Source organism: Mercenaria mercenaria, chromosome 19, assembly GCF_021730395.1.
Source record: "Mercenaria mercenaria strain notata chromosome 19, MADL_Memer_1, whole genome shotgun sequence".
NCBI lineage: Eukaryota > Metazoa > Mollusca > Bivalvia > Venerida > Veneridae > Mercenaria > Mercenaria mercenaria.
The window spans coordinates 39273264-39294184 of record NC_069379.1 but is presented as its reverse complement, the minus strand read 5'-3'; the positions used below and the strand labels follow the sequence as shown (position 1 = coordinate 39294184).

The 20921-nt window shown below is 34.9% G+C and overlaps 3 protein-coding genes across 3 annotated transcripts; 1 reads left to right on the top strand and 2 right to left on the bottom strand.

Annotated features, from left to right (window-relative positions):
* Positions 1–4457: 4457 nt before the first annotated feature.
* LOC128551088 (uncharacterized) lies at positions 4458–6497 on the bottom strand. The gene has a single exon (XM_053531447.1). It carries the CDS (start codon positions 6180–6182, stop codon positions 5202–5204), a length of 981 nt encoding a protein of 326 aa, XP_053387422.1. The 5' UTR covers positions 6183–6497; the 3' UTR covers positions 4458–5201.
* A 7968-nt stretch (positions 6498–14465) lies between these two features.
* LOC123543103 (uncharacterized) lies at positions 14466–16174 on the bottom strand. Its single transcript, XM_045329165.2, has one exon. The coding sequence runs from the start codon at positions 16095–16097 to the stop codon at positions 14889–14891; it is 1209 nt and encodes a 402-aa protein (XP_045185100.2). The 5' UTR covers positions 16098–16174; the 3' UTR covers positions 14466–14888.
* Positions 16175–18792: 2618 nt separating this feature from the next.
* On the top strand, positions 18793–20580 carry LOC123542337 (uncharacterized). Its single transcript, XM_045328144.2, has one exon. The coding sequence runs from the start codon at positions 18892–18894 to the stop codon at positions 20068–20070; it is 1179 nt and encodes a 392-aa protein (XP_045184079.2). The 5' UTR covers positions 18793–18891; the 3' UTR covers positions 20071–20580.
* Positions 20581–20921: the final 341 nt, after the last annotated feature.

The window sequence follows — 20921 nt, the reverse complement described above, 5'->3', positions numbered from 1 at the left end:
GCTGTTTATGACTGGGAGGCGCTTGCCTGGGACAGACTGTCAATTTAAATTTCACCAGTTCATTAGGTGCACAATAATAAAAGTTATGTGGTTAAATATAGATATAGGTAAAAAAGGTAAATGGAATTTTGAATGGTATTACCAAATTGAATGCGCTTTTGGGAACAAATAGCTCAGGTTCCTTGTAGATAAGATGGTTATGGTCAGTCGCAATAACATTGTATTTTGTCTTAAAAATATAATAAGAGAATTTTCGCGGTGGCATCCAAGCCATTGTCAGTTGAGTTCTTTTGGCATTTGGGTTATATACTTATTACTATCATTTATCTCTGATTCAATATGTTGATCTATGAGCCTGTCCTTCATGCTATAATCGTCATACGTCAAACAAATTCTGTGCGCATTTACAAACATTAAAATATAAATATACGTTGATGTCGATTATAAACTTATAAAATTTAACGTCTATTAATTTAAAGCAGTATTGCCTTTTTATACCTAAAGTATGTTGCGTTTTTTGTTTTTGTTTTTTTTTTGTTTTTGTTTTTTTTTTTTGTTTCGTTTTTATTTTCTTTCGGTTTTCTTTTTAGTAATTTTAATTTTCTTTTATATTTTATTGGGAGCCTTAACAATTTTGTATCAAACACCATTCAGTTATTTTGGTTATACTTGAAAGACTGTGGCTGTTTGGTTCTTCAGCCTTTTGACACCACCATATTTTGTCAACGTCAACTAAGTTTGCGTTTTCCAACGTAAAACAACTTTATTTTTCACCGTTGGAGAAAGCTTGTTTATTTATTCATATTTTAACGATGTACCTTAAAAGGATATTCGCTATTCTTTTCCAACGAGAGCAACAAAATTTATATATATATATAAAGAAACTTTTCTAAATATGAGCTACCTGAGCATTAGTGAGCATTCATTATGTATATATACAGCGCGTCAAAATAAACGCGCGCACCTAACAGATAAACAAAGGAACATGTTAAAACTTGCCACGGGCGTTTTTGGATTAACAAGTGACACTTTTAATCTAGCAAATAGTTTGCTGTTCGGTTTTCGGAAGTAAATTTTAGTGTTAAAATATAAACGCTCCTTCAAAAACCGTCCGGTTTTGAGAATTCGGAAGTTTCCGGTTTTCAGAAGTTAAAAATGTATGGAAATAAGACAAGGAAAAACGGGACCTTTAGTTTCGTGCGGTTTTTAAAGGTTTCTGGTTTTCAGAAGGTCCGGTTTTCGAAAGTATTAAATACGTTTTGAAACATTTTTAAAAAAGGTGCAAACATATTCTGGTATGAAACTTTTAGAATTCGAATGTTGCTATCACATTTCTTATAAGACAATGACTTCCATGTTTTATACAAAAGGTGATTATGCTTGTTTTGAACAATTTTGTAACTGTTGTTAAAAAGATCGACATATTCCTACTTTACACATTTTTATACATTATTAGTGTCTTTAAAACTTTACTTTTCTTTAATTGTATTTATTTATTTATTTTGTTAATTTAACGTGGCACCGACAAAATTATAGGTCATATGGCACATTATTTCATCACGACTGGGCTCCTGGGTAGAACCACCGGCCTACGTCCCGAGTGACGCCCGACTCCAAATCGATGAGGAGACCAGCGACCTTAACCACTCGCGGCCACGCCCCCACCCCTTTTATTGTAATGCGCCAATTTGAATAAGAATATTTACGACCAAAAGGAGCGCTTCGAAATAATTTGGGCAAGCGAAACCATGGTAATGTAACAATATTTCTTAATCATATTGACGAAATTCTCTTTTAAATCTATATCTTTTACAGAGAAAAACCTCAAAATAGTGTTATTTTTTGTTTGTTTGGGATCACGCATCCGAAATAGCCTATGGTACATCACATTCGTCCTCATACAACTTTCTTTGCTATTGAAAATCATAGCAGTATTTACTCATACATGTATCATGTCGAGAAAATGCAGGTGCCGAGGTATTGTCGAGATATTGTTGATGTCGAGATATTGTTGCTGCAGATATATTGTAAGGATACTTTTGACATCTAAATTTTGTTGACGTCGAGATTTTGCCGAGATATTATTGATGTCGAGATACTGTTGATGTAGAGGTATTTTTTATCTCAAAATATTGTTGATGTCGAGATATTATTGATATAGAGGTAGTTTTGATCTCGAGATATTGTTGATGTCGAGATATTGTTGTATTTGTTAAATGTTTATGTTGAGATGAACGACATAGTTCAGACGACATCTTTCCGAAATATAAGCCCTATGGTGTGGCCAAGACTTTCGATGAGAACATTAAAAAAGTAAATATACTTTTGATAATTCTTAAAGGAAATTTAGGGAGGGGTGGAAATAGTTATAATCATCAAGAGTAACAAATACGTATTGTTACGTGCGTTATAGGTGTTTCGAGTGTCTTGTGTATAAAGACTTTTTGTTAACTAACAAATATTTAACTCATTGAGTTCAGTGTAATGCCTTTCCAATGTTGTTCCAATGGATCTTTTATGAAATAAGTAAGTAAATGCTATTTTCTGAAGTTTTTTTTCTTGTCTACTACATTTACAATTAATTTATTTAACGGAGAATAAATGTTAACTTTTCATCTTTCAAATAAGAATGTCAATAAAGGGCAAGTAATTTTGAATCAACAGTTATAATTAAAATAATTCGTCTAGAATTACATCCCTTTAAAACATATAGTATCAAAACAAAACTGATGAGAGTGACCATTACGATAAAATGGAAGAAGTTGTTACGGAATCAGTACTGACGTGAAAACTAAAATTACGTAAAATCCACATAAACAGAAAGCTAGAGCTAGTGACTTTTAGAATTGATTATCATTTTGTTCAAAGTACTATGAACCTACCAAAACCACGGACAAAACACAAGCAGGAAAAGTCACATTAAATGGTCGGAGGATCCTATGCAAACCCAAAGTTTCACGCAGAATTCAGGTACAATAATAATTACAGTATACTGGACAAATATTTGATCCAGGTAAAATCAAACACTGAAGTATTTCCATAAAAACATAAGTAATTAGAAAATGTGTTAAAGGCGCTCGCGATAGTTTTTCCGGACGGGTCGATATTTACCCCAACACCGTGCCAATTTGGTTGTTTCTAATCGATGTAGCTCATTGCAGAGTTGGAGCGGTCTTCTGCGCATGCCCGGAAGTGAAAATCTAATGTCGCAACGGCAAAAATGTGCAAAATATTGCATGTTCGCACGCATTTAGTGTATAATATGTATGATATACTGACTAGAGGTCACCATGGTTACAAAATATATACATTTAAAGTACTTTTAGTTCAAATTGCTTCAGTCCGGCATATACCCGAGTCTGTAATTTATACCGGCGCTCCAACTCTGCACTGAGTCACAGCCGTTTCTAATCCCGTACCGTACCCATACCGTACATCCATATTCGTAAACGATGTTTTGTTCGGAGAAAGGCGGAAACTTAAATTGTTCTATGACATCAAAATACTTCAGAAACACGTTAAAATCCGCTGACTAAGAAATATGCCGTTTGATGATTTGATATATCTCTGCGTCATTTGCTCAAACACTGAAACAGTTTCCGTGGCATTTGTCGAGAAGCCTTTAAACTGTACTCTTCAAACTTAGTGTTGTGATTGGCTAAATGGAGTGGATAACACCTATTTTTTAGATCAATATGTTAAAGGTAAAGGATGCAGCAGCCGAAATGGTGAAATGATTTTCTTTCTATAGAAATTCAGAAAAAAAGTTCTACAGTCACACTTTCAGCGAGTTTATTCGAAATGTTCCTAAGGTGGGCGACTTTGGGACATTTGATCCTCTTGTTAAATATCTCTGCCTTAAGCTGTGGGCAAATACAGAATACTGTCAAGAGTTTGGCTGAATATATGCCCTTGTTTGAAATAAAAATTGATTACGTATTTCGTACCAACCTGCGTTGTATAAATGCCCGCCACACCCCACCTCGAAATCTAATTTGGTGACCTATCAATTTTCTTTTTGTTTTAAATTAGGTAGACGTAACCAAAGATATGTGCACAGTTTGATTTAATTCTGTTATGTGAAACTCGATAAAATAGCCGAAACACCAACTTAAAATTGACAAAAAATATGCAAAAATAGCCCTAGGGTCTGCTGAACAATTATTCCTTTCTTTACAAAATCATTTTCTTTTGATTTCTCTGAGCATGCTTCAAATAGATTTATTGTTTTCGGTTATAAAAATGTTTAGTTATCGAATTTATACTGGTTATTGTACTTTACTGATATACATTATGGAGAATAGAAATTTTGAAAAAATGTTAAAAATAGCATCATAGCTAGGGGCAAATTAAATTAAAAGAAAGCTGTTGACCTAGTATTTTTATTTCATTTTTCAATACATCGTAACATTTTCTTTTGATACATAACATTTCATCAAAATTTATCATTGGGAAAAAATTACGAAACTGTAGCGAGCGTCTTTAAATTAACAGCAATCATTATAACAAGCTCTCGTGTGTTTGACTAGTTTCATTACTTTTCCGGAAATACCATTGCAATATAAAACATCTAAACTAAGACAAATACATAGGACACCAGAACATTGAAAATAAATACAATAGGCAGGAATAATTTGAAAATGTGCCTCGAAAATATTTACCTTACATGAGAATCTTTATATTATTTTGTAAAATCAACAAGATTATACGACACCGAAAACATATTTGGTGTTCAAGAATTTCGTCTAGTAAATGTTGAGAAACCAACTTTCGGGCAAAAAGTTTTGATTTTTTCGTGCATTATTTCATCACGAGCGGGCACCTGGGTAGAACCACCGACCTTCCGTAAGTCAGCTGGATGGCTTCCTCACATGAAGAATTCAACGCCCCGAGTGAGGCTCAAACCCACATCGATGCGGGGCAAGTGATTTGAAGTCAGCGACCTTAACCACTCGGCCACAGAGGCCCCTAGTTTTTATTTAAAGTTGTTGCAATGTGTAATTTCTACCTGTATGTTCACCAAAGTTGCTTGGAATCATTTTTGAATGATCTTGTCTATGTTTGTTGCACAAGTAATACATATATAACGGATAAAAGTAAAGAGGTACAACAGGTTAGTTATTTTTTGTCAGTTTAATAATCCTATTTTGGGTAACAATGCAAGTGTAAAACATTTATCTTGTTTACAAATGTTTTATTTTTTAGATTGTGTTTGGTTGTGACATGTACATTTGTACTATAATTCCAATTTCTCCATCAAACACAAGTCCATTTTTCACATCCATAACCTCACTTTTTGGTTTCAAATACATACGCGCTTTTCGTCCAAACACACAATTTGGAAGTGTCTCATTAAAATACAAAACCTGATTCTGACCATTAGGCTGTCTATTTACAAATGCAAGATGCATTTTGAAAGAACAAAGAATTTCAATTCCATCGTTTATTATTTCAATTTTAAGCCATTCATCTCCAGATCTTTTGCTGATAGATATCGATACAGTTAGAGGGATGTCCCAAACAACAATTTTCTGTTTTGACTGTATGGGAGTTTTATCCATATCAATAAATAAAACAAACATCTTTCCTTGCCAGTTCAATTCGCCATCAAGTTTAAGTTCTTTTGTTTTCTTAACATCGGCTGACAAATATTGCTTCATAAGTGCTAGTTCTTTCATTAATTCTGCATTTGTTAATTTCATTTTTTCTTTACTTTTCTTGGCTTCTTCTGATACTTCTTCCAAAAGAACTTCAAGATTTGTTATTTGTTCTCTCAACTTCTTATTTATTTTCTCAAAGATTTCCTTCGCCGCTTTGGCAGGCAATACGAATTTTTCTAATGTCTCGTCCAATTCTTCTTGAGATTTCTCAGATGCGAGTGATACGCACTTCTGATGAAGTTTGTCTAAGTTATACAAGCATGTTTCTTGTAGGAGATGGCACAATTCTTCAATGTCTGTTTCTGTATTGACGCTCTCTAACAAAACAGCTTCACATCTTGGTTTATGTTGTAAGACTTGATACTCTTCTAAGAGAGGTAATACTTTCAAAGCACTATCACGAGTCATTTGCGTGAATGTGTTCGGATATATACATCGTAGGAATTCTATGACGTCATTTAACTTCTTCCCGGGTAATTCCAATTCGTCGCACGAACTTTCATTGAAGCTGGATTGAAACATTGTATCAAAACCCGGCGAAGCAAGTGATAATATATTCTTAGCCACGTACAACTTCGTTCCTTCAACAATTAGAACAAAATCAGTCCGTCATGACTGTTCAGTGAAATCGAAAGTAGACGTTTTATTTTCGGTTTGCTTTATGTTTTCAACACTTTCTTCCTGATCTTCATTTTCTGCCCCGTCAGCTTCAACGCTGTTTCCACTGCTACTGTCAGAATCCTCCATATTTTTACATTGTGCTACGTAAGTGTCAATAATATGTCTATTTTTACGTGGAAGTGTAATTACTAATTAGCTTGTTACAAATGGTGTATATATCTCCAAGGGAGTTAACTGATATATAACTTGTTTTAAAGCTTGGAATAATTTCCTTCTTGGAAGTTGCTTTTAAATATTTTGATGTTCACTTCATCTACATGGAGTACTGCAAACCAATCAATGCTGATCATGACTGGGAGCATTCTGCCATAAGATCAGCATGCTCATTACGTGCAAAGTAAAAGAAATTAAGAACTACCAAAATAAAATATTAATGCAAATATTAGTTGCCAATCTCTCAGTGAATATGATCAGACTGGGGCTGGATTGTATTTAGATCTACAGGGGGTAACAATTTAAAGTATTTTCTTGGAAAGTAGAAATTCTAATGGTATTAATTTTGCTATCTTGGAACCAAGCAGCTCTTGAAAGCAGCTGCTAAGGCATAGAAAAAATTGTTTGATTCTGATATCCCGATCTACCCTAAATTTTTGGCCCAACCCTAAATGTTTTTAGGCCCTGGAGAAGTGTTTTTTTTTTCAACTTTTAAACAAAAATGTGCAAAACTGCACTTTTATGCTTTAAACATGATCAGTGACGTTAGAAGTCAACTAACTGATGCTCTTAAGGCATATCCGCCTTAATTGTATCATTTTTTACACAAACATAATTTCTGGAAAATAGAAAAAAGTGGAAACTTCACAGTTCGCTCAACACGACAAAAACGAAAATGTTGCAGGCTCGGTTTGATTGAGCCTGTTCATGACGGTAGTGGAAATGCATGCTACCGTCCACGCCCTCTAGCCCCGGGTTGAGCAGAACTCAACATTTACACATGCTAAAAGTACAAAAAGCAATTTAGAGACATCCGCAGATGTATTCAAACGGCGGTGAACATGGAACCTTCAATGATGCACGCGTTGAGGCGTGTAATTCCATGAAGAGCGGCGTTTGGTCCCCAGATAAAGTAAAGGGTTTGCCCCAAACGAGAAAACAATGGGCAGAACTAAACAAACTGGAATTTAGGAAGGGGATCTGAGGTTATGGAGCCTGCGTATCACAGGAACTGTCAAAAGACAAAATTAAAAACAGGCACCATATCCGAGCGGTGATTAAACAATACCCAAGGCTATGAAAACAGGAGTATTGGAACCACCCAGGCCGAAATGGTCATGTTGAGAAACTAAACAGTACCAATAACACGACATAAAGGTCGTGCTAAACGATCCGAGAAGATCGAAATATAACAGCCCTGATTATAAAAAAAATATAAAAAATAAATAAAAAAAATACCGACCTACCTACTGTCTTTGTTTTAACATGTTACCGGAAACAAACAATCCCTTTTGTAGGCTTACTAATCCTAAAAAATGTAAATAAGGGAATTTTGAATGAGACGTTGCTCAAGTACAAATAAGGTAAGATAAACGCAGCAAGACATAAAGGAATTATTAGTAATAAATCCTGAATAGGGTAATTATTACTTTTACGAGGCCGCATTGGCCGATAGATCACTGTTCGATTTCTAGTCACTGTGTTTGTATATTTCACTGACACCAGCATTTTTTTATTGACAGTCGCCGTCAACCACCTGTCCCTAATTTTCAAATGTAACTCTTGATGTTGCCAATATCTTTGAAAATTTTGATTGTACAATTTTGTCTCAACATTTCAACTAAAATCATCTCCTTAATCATGCTACTTGGCCCGATGGAGGTCACCTTCTCACGACCTTTCCACTAATCAGTCAACGCCTAGCTTTCAAGTGTTTTTGAAAGTGAAAGTAAAAGTTAAAAAAACAATGTACATTTAGCCTTAAAAGGCTGAGATCCCAATTTTTTAAGCGTGATTAACACACCTCTAAAAGTCTGATGACGACCGCAATATTGCGACACAATCTTTCCAGTCTATTATTTCGTGAAAAACGACCACTTATTAAGGTTTTTCTATGCCCCGACGATAACTTGATGTTACAAACATGACTATGAATAGATTAAAATGGAACATAGAGGATTTTAGATTTTTTTCAAACATGTTAAAATCTAAATATTTCTAGTTTGAGTACCAATTACAAATTAGCTAAGTGGTACAGCAGAATCTTCATGTTAAACAGATCTTGCCGTGTGGGTTTGAAACTCAGCATCGACATTTAATTTTTATTTCATTTTTGCATAAAAAAATAAGATTTCTTCATGTGCTATGTGACAACACGACAGAAAAATATCAAAATCGATATGGCAGATGAGAAAGTTTTAGCATCATAACAAATACGACATTGATGCACTAAGCGAATAAGAAACATAATATTTTATTATATAAAGAAATATATGCAAATACAAACCATCAAAGAAAGAAACGAAAATAGGGAAACAAAATAAAAACAAATGAGTGAAACAATTTTGAATGTCGAGTCTACGTTATTTTTGTAGCAAGCGATTTCATCGGCTGAACTATAAATCGGAAATCCAATACTGAGCGAAAGCAGTGTAAAATTGGCCACCGTCAGATCTCCGTGTACGGGAAGATTATTTTAATCAGACTGATTTACAGCAAAAAGTAATACCTCGAAGGTTTGGGGTTTGCGCATGACACTCCATCTCACTGACTGCGGTTGAGATTCATGCCAAATATAAACAAGTATACTCCATGCGCGTCAAATTTGTGGTCATGACAAACAAACTGGATGCACTGACGGACGCACGTACGCACATACAAGTGTAGCCATTTTGATAACTATGTCTTCGCTTTGTTAGCGGACTCGACAATACCTTAAACGCCCAAGCTATACATTAAGACAATAACTAGATAAAATTCTTTTCTTTTTTTTTCGATTTAACATCGCACCGACACATGATAGGTCATAAGGCGACTTTCCAGCTTTAATGGTGGAGGAAGACCTCAAGTGCCCCTCCGTGCATTATTTTATCACGAGCGGGCACCCTGGTAGAACCACCGACCTTCCGTAAGCCAGCTGGATGGCTTCCTCACATGAAGAATTCAACGCCCCGAGTGAGGCTCAAACCCACATCGATGAGGGGCAAGTGATTTGAAGTCAGCGACCTTAACCACTCGGCCACGGAGGCCCCCTAGATAAAATTCACAATGTATTTTCAATGAATATTACAAAACACAAAACTTTACATAACAAATCTATCAAGTAACTGGTAATAAATTAGTTCTGCTCTACTAAGAAAGCACTTAGTTATTTTATTTTTATTAGTTTTATTTTAACTTCTTTCCAAAACAGACATATTGAATGTCGAGTCTACATCATTTTTGTAGCAAGCGATTTCATTGGCTGAACTACAAAAACCGTTTTCGGAAATCCGATATTGAGCGAAAGCAGTATACAATTGGCCACAGTCATATCTACGGGAAGATCGGGATTTTAATCAGACTGATTTACAGCAAGAAGTAAAACCTCCTCGAAGACAGTGCTACTTCTGATTTGTTCTGACATGTATAAATGCACAATAATACCAACTGTTCCTTTTTGCCTGAATCCATTTTTCACATCTTAAATCGAATACATGTCTTTTATGTTATTTTTTTTAGTTTGCTGCCACCATTGAAATCTTCCTTCTGAATCGACTACATGATTAAATCCATTTGGCTGTCTGTTAACTAGTATACAACGGACTTTCATATAACAGACGATTACTTCACCAGTGTTTTCTATTACCACGTTAAACTTACCGGATACTATTTTCGCATTGATTTTAAGAGGAACACCCCATATAATAACATCCTTTTCCTTGTCTATGCATTCTTTGTTTACTGCTTTAGTAAGAACTATAATCCGTTCGCTCCAGTTCATTCCAGCGTCCAGTTTCACGTCTTCGCTTCTTCGTGCTTCTGCAGACATGTACTGTTTGAACAGTTCATGTTCTTCGGCGATGTCTTCCAGTTGTCCTAACCTAACCTTCATTGTTTTGTTTACATTTATAAGGACTTCTTGCAAAGCATCAGCTGATGGAAATGATTCCCGGTAAGATTCGTCCAGTATATCTTCCGGACTAGCAGATAAAAAGTCAATACATCTTTGACGAAGTTTCTGTAAGCCATACAAACACGCTGTTCTCAGTAACAGAAACAATTCCTCAACCACAGTTTTTTCATTGATACTCTCCAACAGTACAGATTCACATTTTGGTTTAAGCTGCAGAACTTGATACTCTTCTATAAGAGGCAATATTTCAGTAGCATTGTCACGTGTAATTTGGGTAAATGTGTTTGGGTATATAAATCGGAGGTATTCTATGACGTCATTGAACTTCTTTCCAGGCAATGCCAACTCGTCACACGAACTTTCCTTGAAATCGGATTGAAACATTGTAGCTTCTATTAAACACAGGCGACGCAAGTGATAATATATTCTTAGCCACGTACAACTTTGTTCCTTCAACAATTAGAACAAAGTCAGTCCGCCAGAAATGTTCAGTGAAATCAAAAGTAAACGTTTTGTTTTCGATTTGCTTTATGTTTAATATAAATTCTTCCTCAACTTCATTTTTTGTACTGTCAGCTTCAAGTTCAACGCTGTTTTCGATGCAAGGTAGTTAACTGGTATATGATTGGTTTTAATATGTACACTCTGAAATTATTTAAATTTTGCAACTTGTATTTAAATATTTTGTTGTTCACTTCATCCACACGGTGTACTGCAAACCATTAATGTTTTTATGACTGAGAGGTGTAACAAAATTGACATTTTTTCTAATAATTTAGTTTTTCTTTAATGCTGCAGAAAATAATTATACTACGCAGAAAGCAAACTGCATTTCATAACGTACGACGCACTAATTACTAATTAACATTTGTGACAGGCGGGGGAGGAAAGTAATAAACAAACTGATAGAAATACCGAGAAGAATGAAATGCTGATTCACTAGTAGTTCAAGAAAGCGCACGTGTCTTTTATGGTCACAAAAGGTAGTTATATAAAATAAGTTCTAATAATAGTAACTGTTTGACAGAATAATTGACATGTTTTATATGAAAACATTGACTGGTTGTTGGTTTCAATTCATACGGCGGCCATGCTACACATTTGTGATCAGGTAAGCGTAACTTTAAATATGATTGTAATAATAACTTCTTTATAACTTCAACAATTTCAATTTAAATAATACATTTTAATATTTTCATTTTATCAAGGGAAAAATATATTTTCTATTTTTAAATATATGATATTAATATACAAATTTGCTCTTTAGTGGGTCGATAAATCCTGATATTGACCGAACCCAAAAGACAATTATTGTTTTATAATCAAATCAAACAGCTTGAATGTAAATTGAATACAGAGACATGGAATGCAAACATTGGCAGTGTTAGATCATTTGTCCAGTAGATTGTGTACGACGTCACATTGTTTTCACAGCAAATGTCATGACGTCACAACTGAAGTTCAATTCGCGTTTTTGCTCCGCCCACACGCCAATAAGACTAATAATATATGTAACATTAATCATCTGACTGTGTTTAGAACAATGATAAAGGACTATAGATAAAGATTCTAAAATAGATTTGTTAAAGCGGCATTATGCGCCTCTTACTGCACATTGTGTGTTTTAGTGAATGTTTTATAAAAGCGATTTTCGGTTGCGGTGCATATAGATGTGTTAAATTGATGATAAAGCCACATAAGTATTTGAAGCTGATGCTTTAGAAAAAAAGATATCAGACAAAGAAAATAATAGTTTTTTTTCCTTCACTCTTCTATGCAGTGATCTCCCTTACCTATAGATAGAGATGTTTGAAGTTGAAGGGAAGCATCTCCTGCGTGCAGTTTGACTTTTCTTAAAAAGACTGCCCCAGTCAAAATAAGAAAAGACATATTTAGAAAGTTATTATTCCGTACAGGTAAAAGGAAGAGTTTGGTATACTGGGTTAAATTTTATAATTTTCTCCATCCTTTTTACACACACAGCAATTTCAGCTGGATTGTTACTTGCAAATGCGTATAATTCCACTTTAACAATCTTTTGGCATTTAGTTCGACTAAAAAATATTTTAACATTATTCTACATTATTCTATAAATAAAATGTCACTACAAATAAAGACCTTCAAAGTTAGATTCGCAAATGTAAGTTTTAGTTAGATTTAAATCCAAATTAAAACTTAAATTGATCTGAATCTAATACAAAATGTATAATGTTCACGCTCCCGTACACGCTGACTAAAAACCGCAGTCCCTCTAACACGTGTAGTTTTAAATAATTTAGATGACTTTTTCATATCTGTACTTCTGATACAATTTAGACAAGTTAAATTGAAGCAATATGCTTTCGAAACTTTTGCAGATATGAATTTTATTTCATACTTTAATAAGCGTCTCCAGGGTGTGTCAAAATTCAAAATATTGAAATTGTATCTGATAGTACCCTACAACCTCAAAAACATCCAAGTTATTTAGTCTGAAATGGATAATTTATAGGAGACACTTAAAAATACAATATTCTACTTGTAGATGTATCCTTTCGAGATATTTAATTTGAAATCAGGTCAGGGATTTAAGAGAAATTTTTTAAGTTATCCATACAACCATTTTGAGAAAATCCGTCTTCTTGTGGCCATCTTTATAGCTTGAAGGGCTTCAGCAGAGTGTCATTACATGGACATTTCAACGAATTCATTTTGTCAGAAATCGGACATGCGGGCTCAGTGGAGTTTTTTAAAAGTTAGGGACAGTTCACCCAATGGACATGTTTTAACAAATCAACATGGCTTGAAAGAATTTATCATATGGTCACTCAAGGAACATTGCCTTGATTTCTTTTTAGAAATTGGACAAGCAGGGTAGAAGTTTCTTCATGTCTTTCATATAGCCATATGGAGAAAATTAGCCACTGCCTTGCGGCAACGTTTAATTGTTACAAATTACCAGACCTAAAGGACATTTGGTAGAGGGTTACCCAAACATCATTGCTGTGAAATTGTTTTGAAACTTTGCCTGTGGTTTCTATAATAAGAATTAAAAGCTTTTTCTTTTGGTTGTAATGGCAAGATATTTCTGCATGATCTAGGCTTCAATTAATCTGAAAATAACCCGCGAAAGGCATATTCCTGTGTATTTTGTTTGAAATTGACGAAGCAATTTAGTAGTAAATGTTCTTTTATAAAGAAATTCTCGACGGTGGACGTAAAGCGATCCAAAAAGCTGACCACGAGCAACTATGTGATCAGGCGAACTAAGATTACTTTTTTTTTTACTTTCGAGGAGTTGTGTGGCTAGTTTAATTTGAAATAATCACAACTTCAAATGCTGAATAAAATTACTATAACGTTTCATAACTCTAGATCAAATGTGTTTTGAGATGTGTGTTACAAAATCCTTTACGCATTTTAGGCATATTTTGTCAAGTGTCATACATCTGGTCTAACTGAGTAAAATCCTAAACAAGGTGCCCAACTTCCCCCGTTAAATATCGATCATTTCTATAAAGTTTAATGACTCTAGGTCAAATTATTTTTGATATACTTGGGGCACAAACATTCTTTTTGTTGTTCCGTGATCAATGAAGTTTATGTAGTCCCGCCTTCTGATTATGAAAATGAATGCCTTTTTTCATCATAACTGTAATAAAGGAAACATTGCATTGTTTTGTCAGAATATACAACTCTTAATTCCTTGCTTTAAGTGTATACGAGCGAAAGCCATGTTACATGTTCTCAGTTTGACATGTTCATAGTTCTCAGTCTGACGTGTTCTCAGTTTGACATGTTCATAGCTCTCAGTCTGACGTGTTCTCAGTTTGACATGTTCATAGCTCTCAGTCCGACGTGTTCTCAGTTTGACATGTTCATAGCTCTCAGTCTGACGTGTTCTCAGTTTGACATGTTCTCAGTTTGACATGTTCATAGCTCTCAGTCTGACGTGTTCTCAGTTTGACATGTTCATAGCTCTCAGTCTGACGTGTTCTCAGTTTGACATGTTCATAGCTCTCAGTCTGACGTGTTCTCAGTTTGACATGTTCATAGCTCTCAGTCTGACGTGTTCTCAGTTTGACATGTTCATAGCTCTCAGTTTGACGTGTTCTCAGTTTGACATGTTCATAGCTCTCAGTCTGACGTGTTCTCAGTTTGACATGTTCATAGCTCTCAGTCTGACGTGTTCTCAGTTTGACATGTTCATAGCTCTCAGTCTGACGTGTTCTCAGTTTGACATGTTCATAGCTCTCAGTCTGACGTGTTCTCAGTTTGACATGTTCATAGCTCTCAGTCTGACGTGTTCTCAGTTTGACATGTTCATAGCTCTCAGTCTGACGTGTTCTCAGTTTGACATGTTCATAGCTCTCAGTCTGACGTGTTCTCAGTTTGACATGTTCATAGCTCTCAGTCTGACGTGTTCTCAGTTTGACATGTTCATAGTTCTCAGTCTGACGTGTTCTCAGTTTGACATGTTCTCAGTTTGACATGTTCATAGTTCTCAGTCTGACGTGTTCTCAGTTTAACACGTTCTCAATTTGACGTGTTCTGAGTGGTTCTGACATAAATATTTGTATTATTAATCCAACTTTTCCGTCAATCATAAATCCATTTTTCAAATCCATGGCGTCATATCTTGGTTTTAGAAACATGTCTACATACGGACAAAAGCTCATACTATCATCAAAAGTAAATATTTCATTTAGTCCCCGAGGTTGCCTGTTGACAATCATTATCCGCCCCTTGAATCCACAAATAATCTTATTTCCATTGTTCTTGATTTGTATTCTGATCCACTCCCTGTTACCCTTTTGGCTATTGGAAGCCGATATGGTGAGTGGGACATCCCACACATCAACTTCTTTTTCAGATTTTATACAATTGTCGCTACTGTTAATTAACAGAACTACTTGCATTTCTTTCCAATTACAATCGCCATCAAGTTTCAGGTCTTTTATATTCCTGACATCAGCTGACAAATATTGCGTCAGAAGTTCCATCTCCTCCGCAAGTTCCGCGTTAGTTTTCTTAAGCTTTGCAATATCTTTTTTATTTTCTCCGGAGATTTTTTCAATTGTTGTCTCAAGATCAATTATCCTTTCTTTCATTGTGACAATCATGTTTGCCAGTATTTTATTCAAGGCCTCTGCAGGTGGTTGGACTTGCCTAGTTGCTTCGTCTACCTCTTTCTGTGACCTACAGGATGCGAGGTCTATGCACCTTTCTCTTAGAACCTTCAAGTCATACAGGCTTGAAATTTGTAACAGTCGAAACAACTCCTCTACAGCCGTATCTTCACTGATACTCTCCAACAGTGCAGCTTCACATCTTGGTTTAAGTTGTAAGACCTGATACTCTTCTATTAGAGGTAATACTTTCGCAGCACTATCGCTAGTGATGTGTGTAAACGTGTTCGGATAAATACATCGTAGAAATTCTATGACGTCATTTAACTTCTTTCCAGGCAATTCTAGTTCGTCACAGGACCTTTCCTTGAAATTCGATTGAAACATCGTATCAAACACCGGCGAAGCAAGTGATAAAACAGCCTTGGAAACGTGTAACTTCGTCCCTTCAACAGTAAGAACAAAGTCTGTTGTCCATGACCTTTCTGTGAAATCGAAAGTAGGAATTTCACTTTTGCTTTTCTCCACACTTTCAGTATTTTCTTTAACTTCTCCTCTATCAATATCATTTTCACTAACAGGATTTTCAGAATCCTCCATAGTTTTTATGGTATGTTTACTAGGCTAGAACAAGAATCTAGTATAAATAGCACTGCAGAAAATACACTTGAATAGTAAAAATGGTGTATACAACATAAAGGGCGTTAACTTCTTTCAATGAGCAACTTTCCTTTGTGAGGATAGCGTTGTTGTAGCGCTCATACATGTGTGTAATCGTCTATCATTATGTTCTCAAAGTTTTAAATAACAAAGCCAAGGTCACCAAATTTAACCTCAGTAAGATTGTTTGGAATGAAATCTATGACTACTCGTTTAAATCTCCTCCAGAGGTTTTACTAAAAGATATCTTAACTTTAAATTACATGTAGATCTGTACAATATATAATAAAGTATCTAGTATGTGAAGAAATGACTCTGAATGGGGAAGATCAAACAAATTTTAAACAGAAGAAGAGGACTTCAAGTTTTCCATGGAAAAAAACACCTTTATAATGTCGTTTAAATTTGCAAGTAACAGGATTAATCAGTGGACTGATGTATGTTTCCCAAATATTCTAGGGACTTCACAAAATAAATGCCATGTATGAGAATCAAATTAATCGGAAGTCATATATACAATATTTGTTGTTCGAAGTTTAACATAATGCATACAAAATTAAGGAAAATATCGATTCTTGAAACATATTTTCCATTAGACCTACTGTAACAAACATTTAACTCCCAGGTACGCTTGCACCAATTCAACAATTATGAACAAGTTAAACATTCAGGATCTGGCAGTCTGGCATTTACCCACAAACCTGAGAGAGGTATAATGGCCACATCGTAAATTCCCGCCACATCATATGTCATAAATTCCCGCTTTATTTTCAGTTCCGACCATATCATAAATTCCAGCCGTATCTTAAATTCTTGCATAAATTCCCGGTATAATTTAAATTCCCGTCATTTCCTAAATTCAAACCTTATCATCAATATCCGTCATATATTAAATTCCCGCCAAATCATTAACTCTTAGTTGCAACTTTTTCGAAGATAGGAAGTCATTACTAAATTGTTATAAATGATTTAGAAACGTTGGAAAAACGGTTAACCTCATGACTACTAGTAACAATAGAATAAATCTATGACATCCTTGATGACATTTTTTGGGGGGAAAAAGGAAACAATTTTATTAAAGAAGCGAAAGTTCATAAGATATTGGACCTGTTTTGTTAAAGGTTTGCTGGTCTATTACACTTTGATATCAATTATGATTTAAAATAATCGCATTGGGCAGTATACCTGTTTGGATCATGACGCAATTCAACTATTACTTCAAACTAGAGTAATGCGGCTTAGATTGTGTTCATAAAACGCACGGAATCACTTTAAGATTTCTTTCTGTTGCAATTTCGAATTATTTGACAGAAACATGGAGTCCTTAATGATTATGATGTGGGCAGCTTTTTTTTTTTTTTTTTTTTTTTTTTTTTTAAAAAAAAAAAACGACACAGATCCTTTATCCGTCTCTGTCATCCAATTTAAAAGCTAGTAGAGATATAATCATTTTAACAGCTCTTCGTTTCTAAAAATGTAGTAGAGACAGAAACATTCTACTTTGGCTTGTAATTTCCAAGTTTAATATTGGATTAGATATGAACTGATTTTAACGGGAAGTTTCAAAATAATTGAGCTGGAATGATGGCTGTATTCACTCAAGGACTCAGGAATTATCTTTGAAACGAGTATTTCTAAATAAACCTAGTATACACCCTACAGCGAGAAATATTGATGAATTCTAGAATACTTCATTGACAATCAATTTTATAGTTTAAACGTTCTAAAACCGTATATGTTTGTTTGTTTGTTTGAAAGGTATTTATAGTTGCCACCAGTAACCCATTTGGGCGACTCCTCCATAAGTAATGCTTATGAAGGATTGTGCAAATTACAGAAGACGCTCCAATTCTAGAAGTTTCCCTGGTTCATTAGCGTGTCAGGTGTAAAGCACCTGTCGCATGGTTTGTTGGGACCCTTAACCCAAAGTTAGTATACTTTAGCCGCTGAGGAGCGGAGCTGTAACTCGAGACCCTCGGTATCCTACTTAGACAGTGTTACCACTAGACCGTTGCGTCCGCTCTAGTTAAAAGTTAAATGGATCATTTATTTGGCAAATGATGGGGTGGTTGTTATTCACCATTAGCTACCGAGTTGTTTTAAGAAATAAAACATGTGGTTGATGTAAACATAATATTAGAAAGTTTATGTGTGCAATAGGTTTAAGATAGCACACATTTAATACATGTATATCTAAACCCTGTATTAATTCTACTACTACTAGGCCTACTATTAAAAAAAGCAGGGACTTTTTCAATAATCGACTGGTACCGCATGTCATTTTTAATTATGGATATAGCTCTATATAAAGAACTAATTTATATATTATAATGTTATAGTAAAACTAAATATATTTTCAACAGCTGTCTAGTAAATAGGCCTATCTAAAGATAGAATATTGTATTGAAAGGTGGGTAGATCTATTAGATTTCTTTAACATGTTAGAACAAAACTTCAATCAAAAGAAGAATATGGATAGAAATTGCGAACAGATAAGTTTCAATACATGAACTTAAGTCTGTTTGAAAAAAGGTCACTGACTTAGATTTAACTTCTTATTCACTCTATATGCTCAACTGTTGGTTTCATTTATAAAAGTAGAAGTTACGCCCCTTACATTATACACACCCTTTGTCCTCCATTAATATTGTGTGTAAACATTAACTCGACCCTGTTAAATTTAATATTGTGAAGTACACCGCAACACTACTGATTCTCACTGGACTAGATTAGAATGGAACAACTTGTTCCGAGTGGAAACGATTCAAATTCTGAAGAAAGTAATACAAACAACGACGACTTAAAGGACGGTGCATGTTCTACTTTCGGTTTCAATGACAGTTCATGGAAAACCGACTTTAATCTTATTGTTGAAGGAAAAACTCTCCACGTGTCAAAGGTTGTTTTGGCACTCGCTTCACCCGTATTTGACAGGATGTTTCAGTCCGACTTCAAAGAAAGTAAAAGTTCGGAATTAGAACTGCCAGGAAAGAAATTGGAAGATGTAGAAGAATTCCTACAGTGTATCTACCCTAGTTCATTAGCGACAGTTACATGCGAAAAGGCTTTGCAAATTCTCCCATTAATTGAAGAATACCAAGTTTCACAACTTAAACCAAGATGTGAAGAGGTTTTGTTGGAACACGTCAATGGAGAAACTTCGACAGAAAATCTGTTCAGAGTATTGAATGAAGCTTGCTGTTACGACCTTAAACAATTACAAAATAAATGTATCGACCTGGCATCGGAAAAACCTAGAAAGGAACTTGTGGAATCAAACGAAAAATACACTATCCCGCCAGATGTTCTGAACAAAATACTTCTAAAAGTCGTTGGAAAATTTGAAGAAGTAGTTAATAAAATGGAAAAGATAAATGAAGATTTGTTCTCAGAGCTGGAGACATTGGGTACTTGGAAAAGCTATTTGTCTAATGCAGTCACGAAAGCAGATAGTTTGAGTCTTAATGGTGATTTCAAATGGAAAGGCAAAATAGTCAAACTGGAAGTTCCTGTTAAAAAGAATAAAGCAGCAGAAGAAGAAGTTTTGATTTCTGATTTTCCATTAAAAGTCTCTGTAGCAATAACACAAGGCTATACGCAAGGCGGTGGTTGGGAGGAATGGCTGATTAGTAATACCTCTTTTTCATTTCTTGTTTATCAGCGCGACAATGCACGTTGTAGTATAAAGCTGGTTTATGTGATTGAAAACAGGTATATGAATAAGAAAAGTGTAATTGTAAAATCAGACCAAACGTTCCAGTTACTATATCAAAGAGCTCGTAATAATGGTTCAAATAACAAAACAGAACAAATTATAAAATATTGTGAAATAGAAGATGAGAGCAAAGGCTTCCTGATTGATGGAATAGTGAAAGTTGTAGTACATATTTTTCTGGCTAAACACAAAATTTAAATGTATTCATTTGCATTACGGTACCTGACTGTGAAGATTTTTATGCCCCCGGCATCTACTGATGCGGGAGGCATATAGTGATTGTCCTGTCCGTTCGTTCGTCCGTACGAGGTTAACCAAATGGGACCGTTTCGTCTAGCATCAATACCCCTTACTAGAATGACTTGATACTAATGCAGATGTAACCTGTGACCATTCCTCATCTTCAGACATCACCTGACCTCAGTTTGACCTTGAACTTGACCTCGTTTTGGACTTAGGTTGCTTTGTATTGACAAGGATGCCACCGGGTGCATCAAGCGTTTATTGAACGCAGGTTCTTGTTCGATCTGTTTCGAATTAGCACCAATTTGTTTATGTTTAACTTTCGGCGGTCAACATGGTCAAGGGAAGGTAGTTGGACATGTTCTTTTATATATATAGTTTCTGGGACATGTAGAAAGACTATCGTATTTTATATCTTTTGCTGTCCAAAGTTTGAAACTGTTTCAAAATAAATATGTAAATCGATTTTTTTAAATTCTTTATTCAAATATAAGATCAAACATTCCTTGTTGGGCTTAACGGTGGTCGTTCTGACCTGGTACTCGCTGGTATATTTATTTGTTACGTTTTTATTTGTTTTACTCTGACTTGTACTTGACAAGACATGTCCTTTATTTGTAAACACTACCATATTAGCAATTAGAAGTGACCTGTCGCTTTTACTTTTAGATTTGGACTTTCCAGACTGTTCCATTTATTAAATAAGGGTTTGAAAGATGTTTGACGTTTTTAAAACTATAAATATATTTCAAATAATGTACAGATTAAAATTGCATCGGTACCTCAGTTAGTACAATTGAGAAATC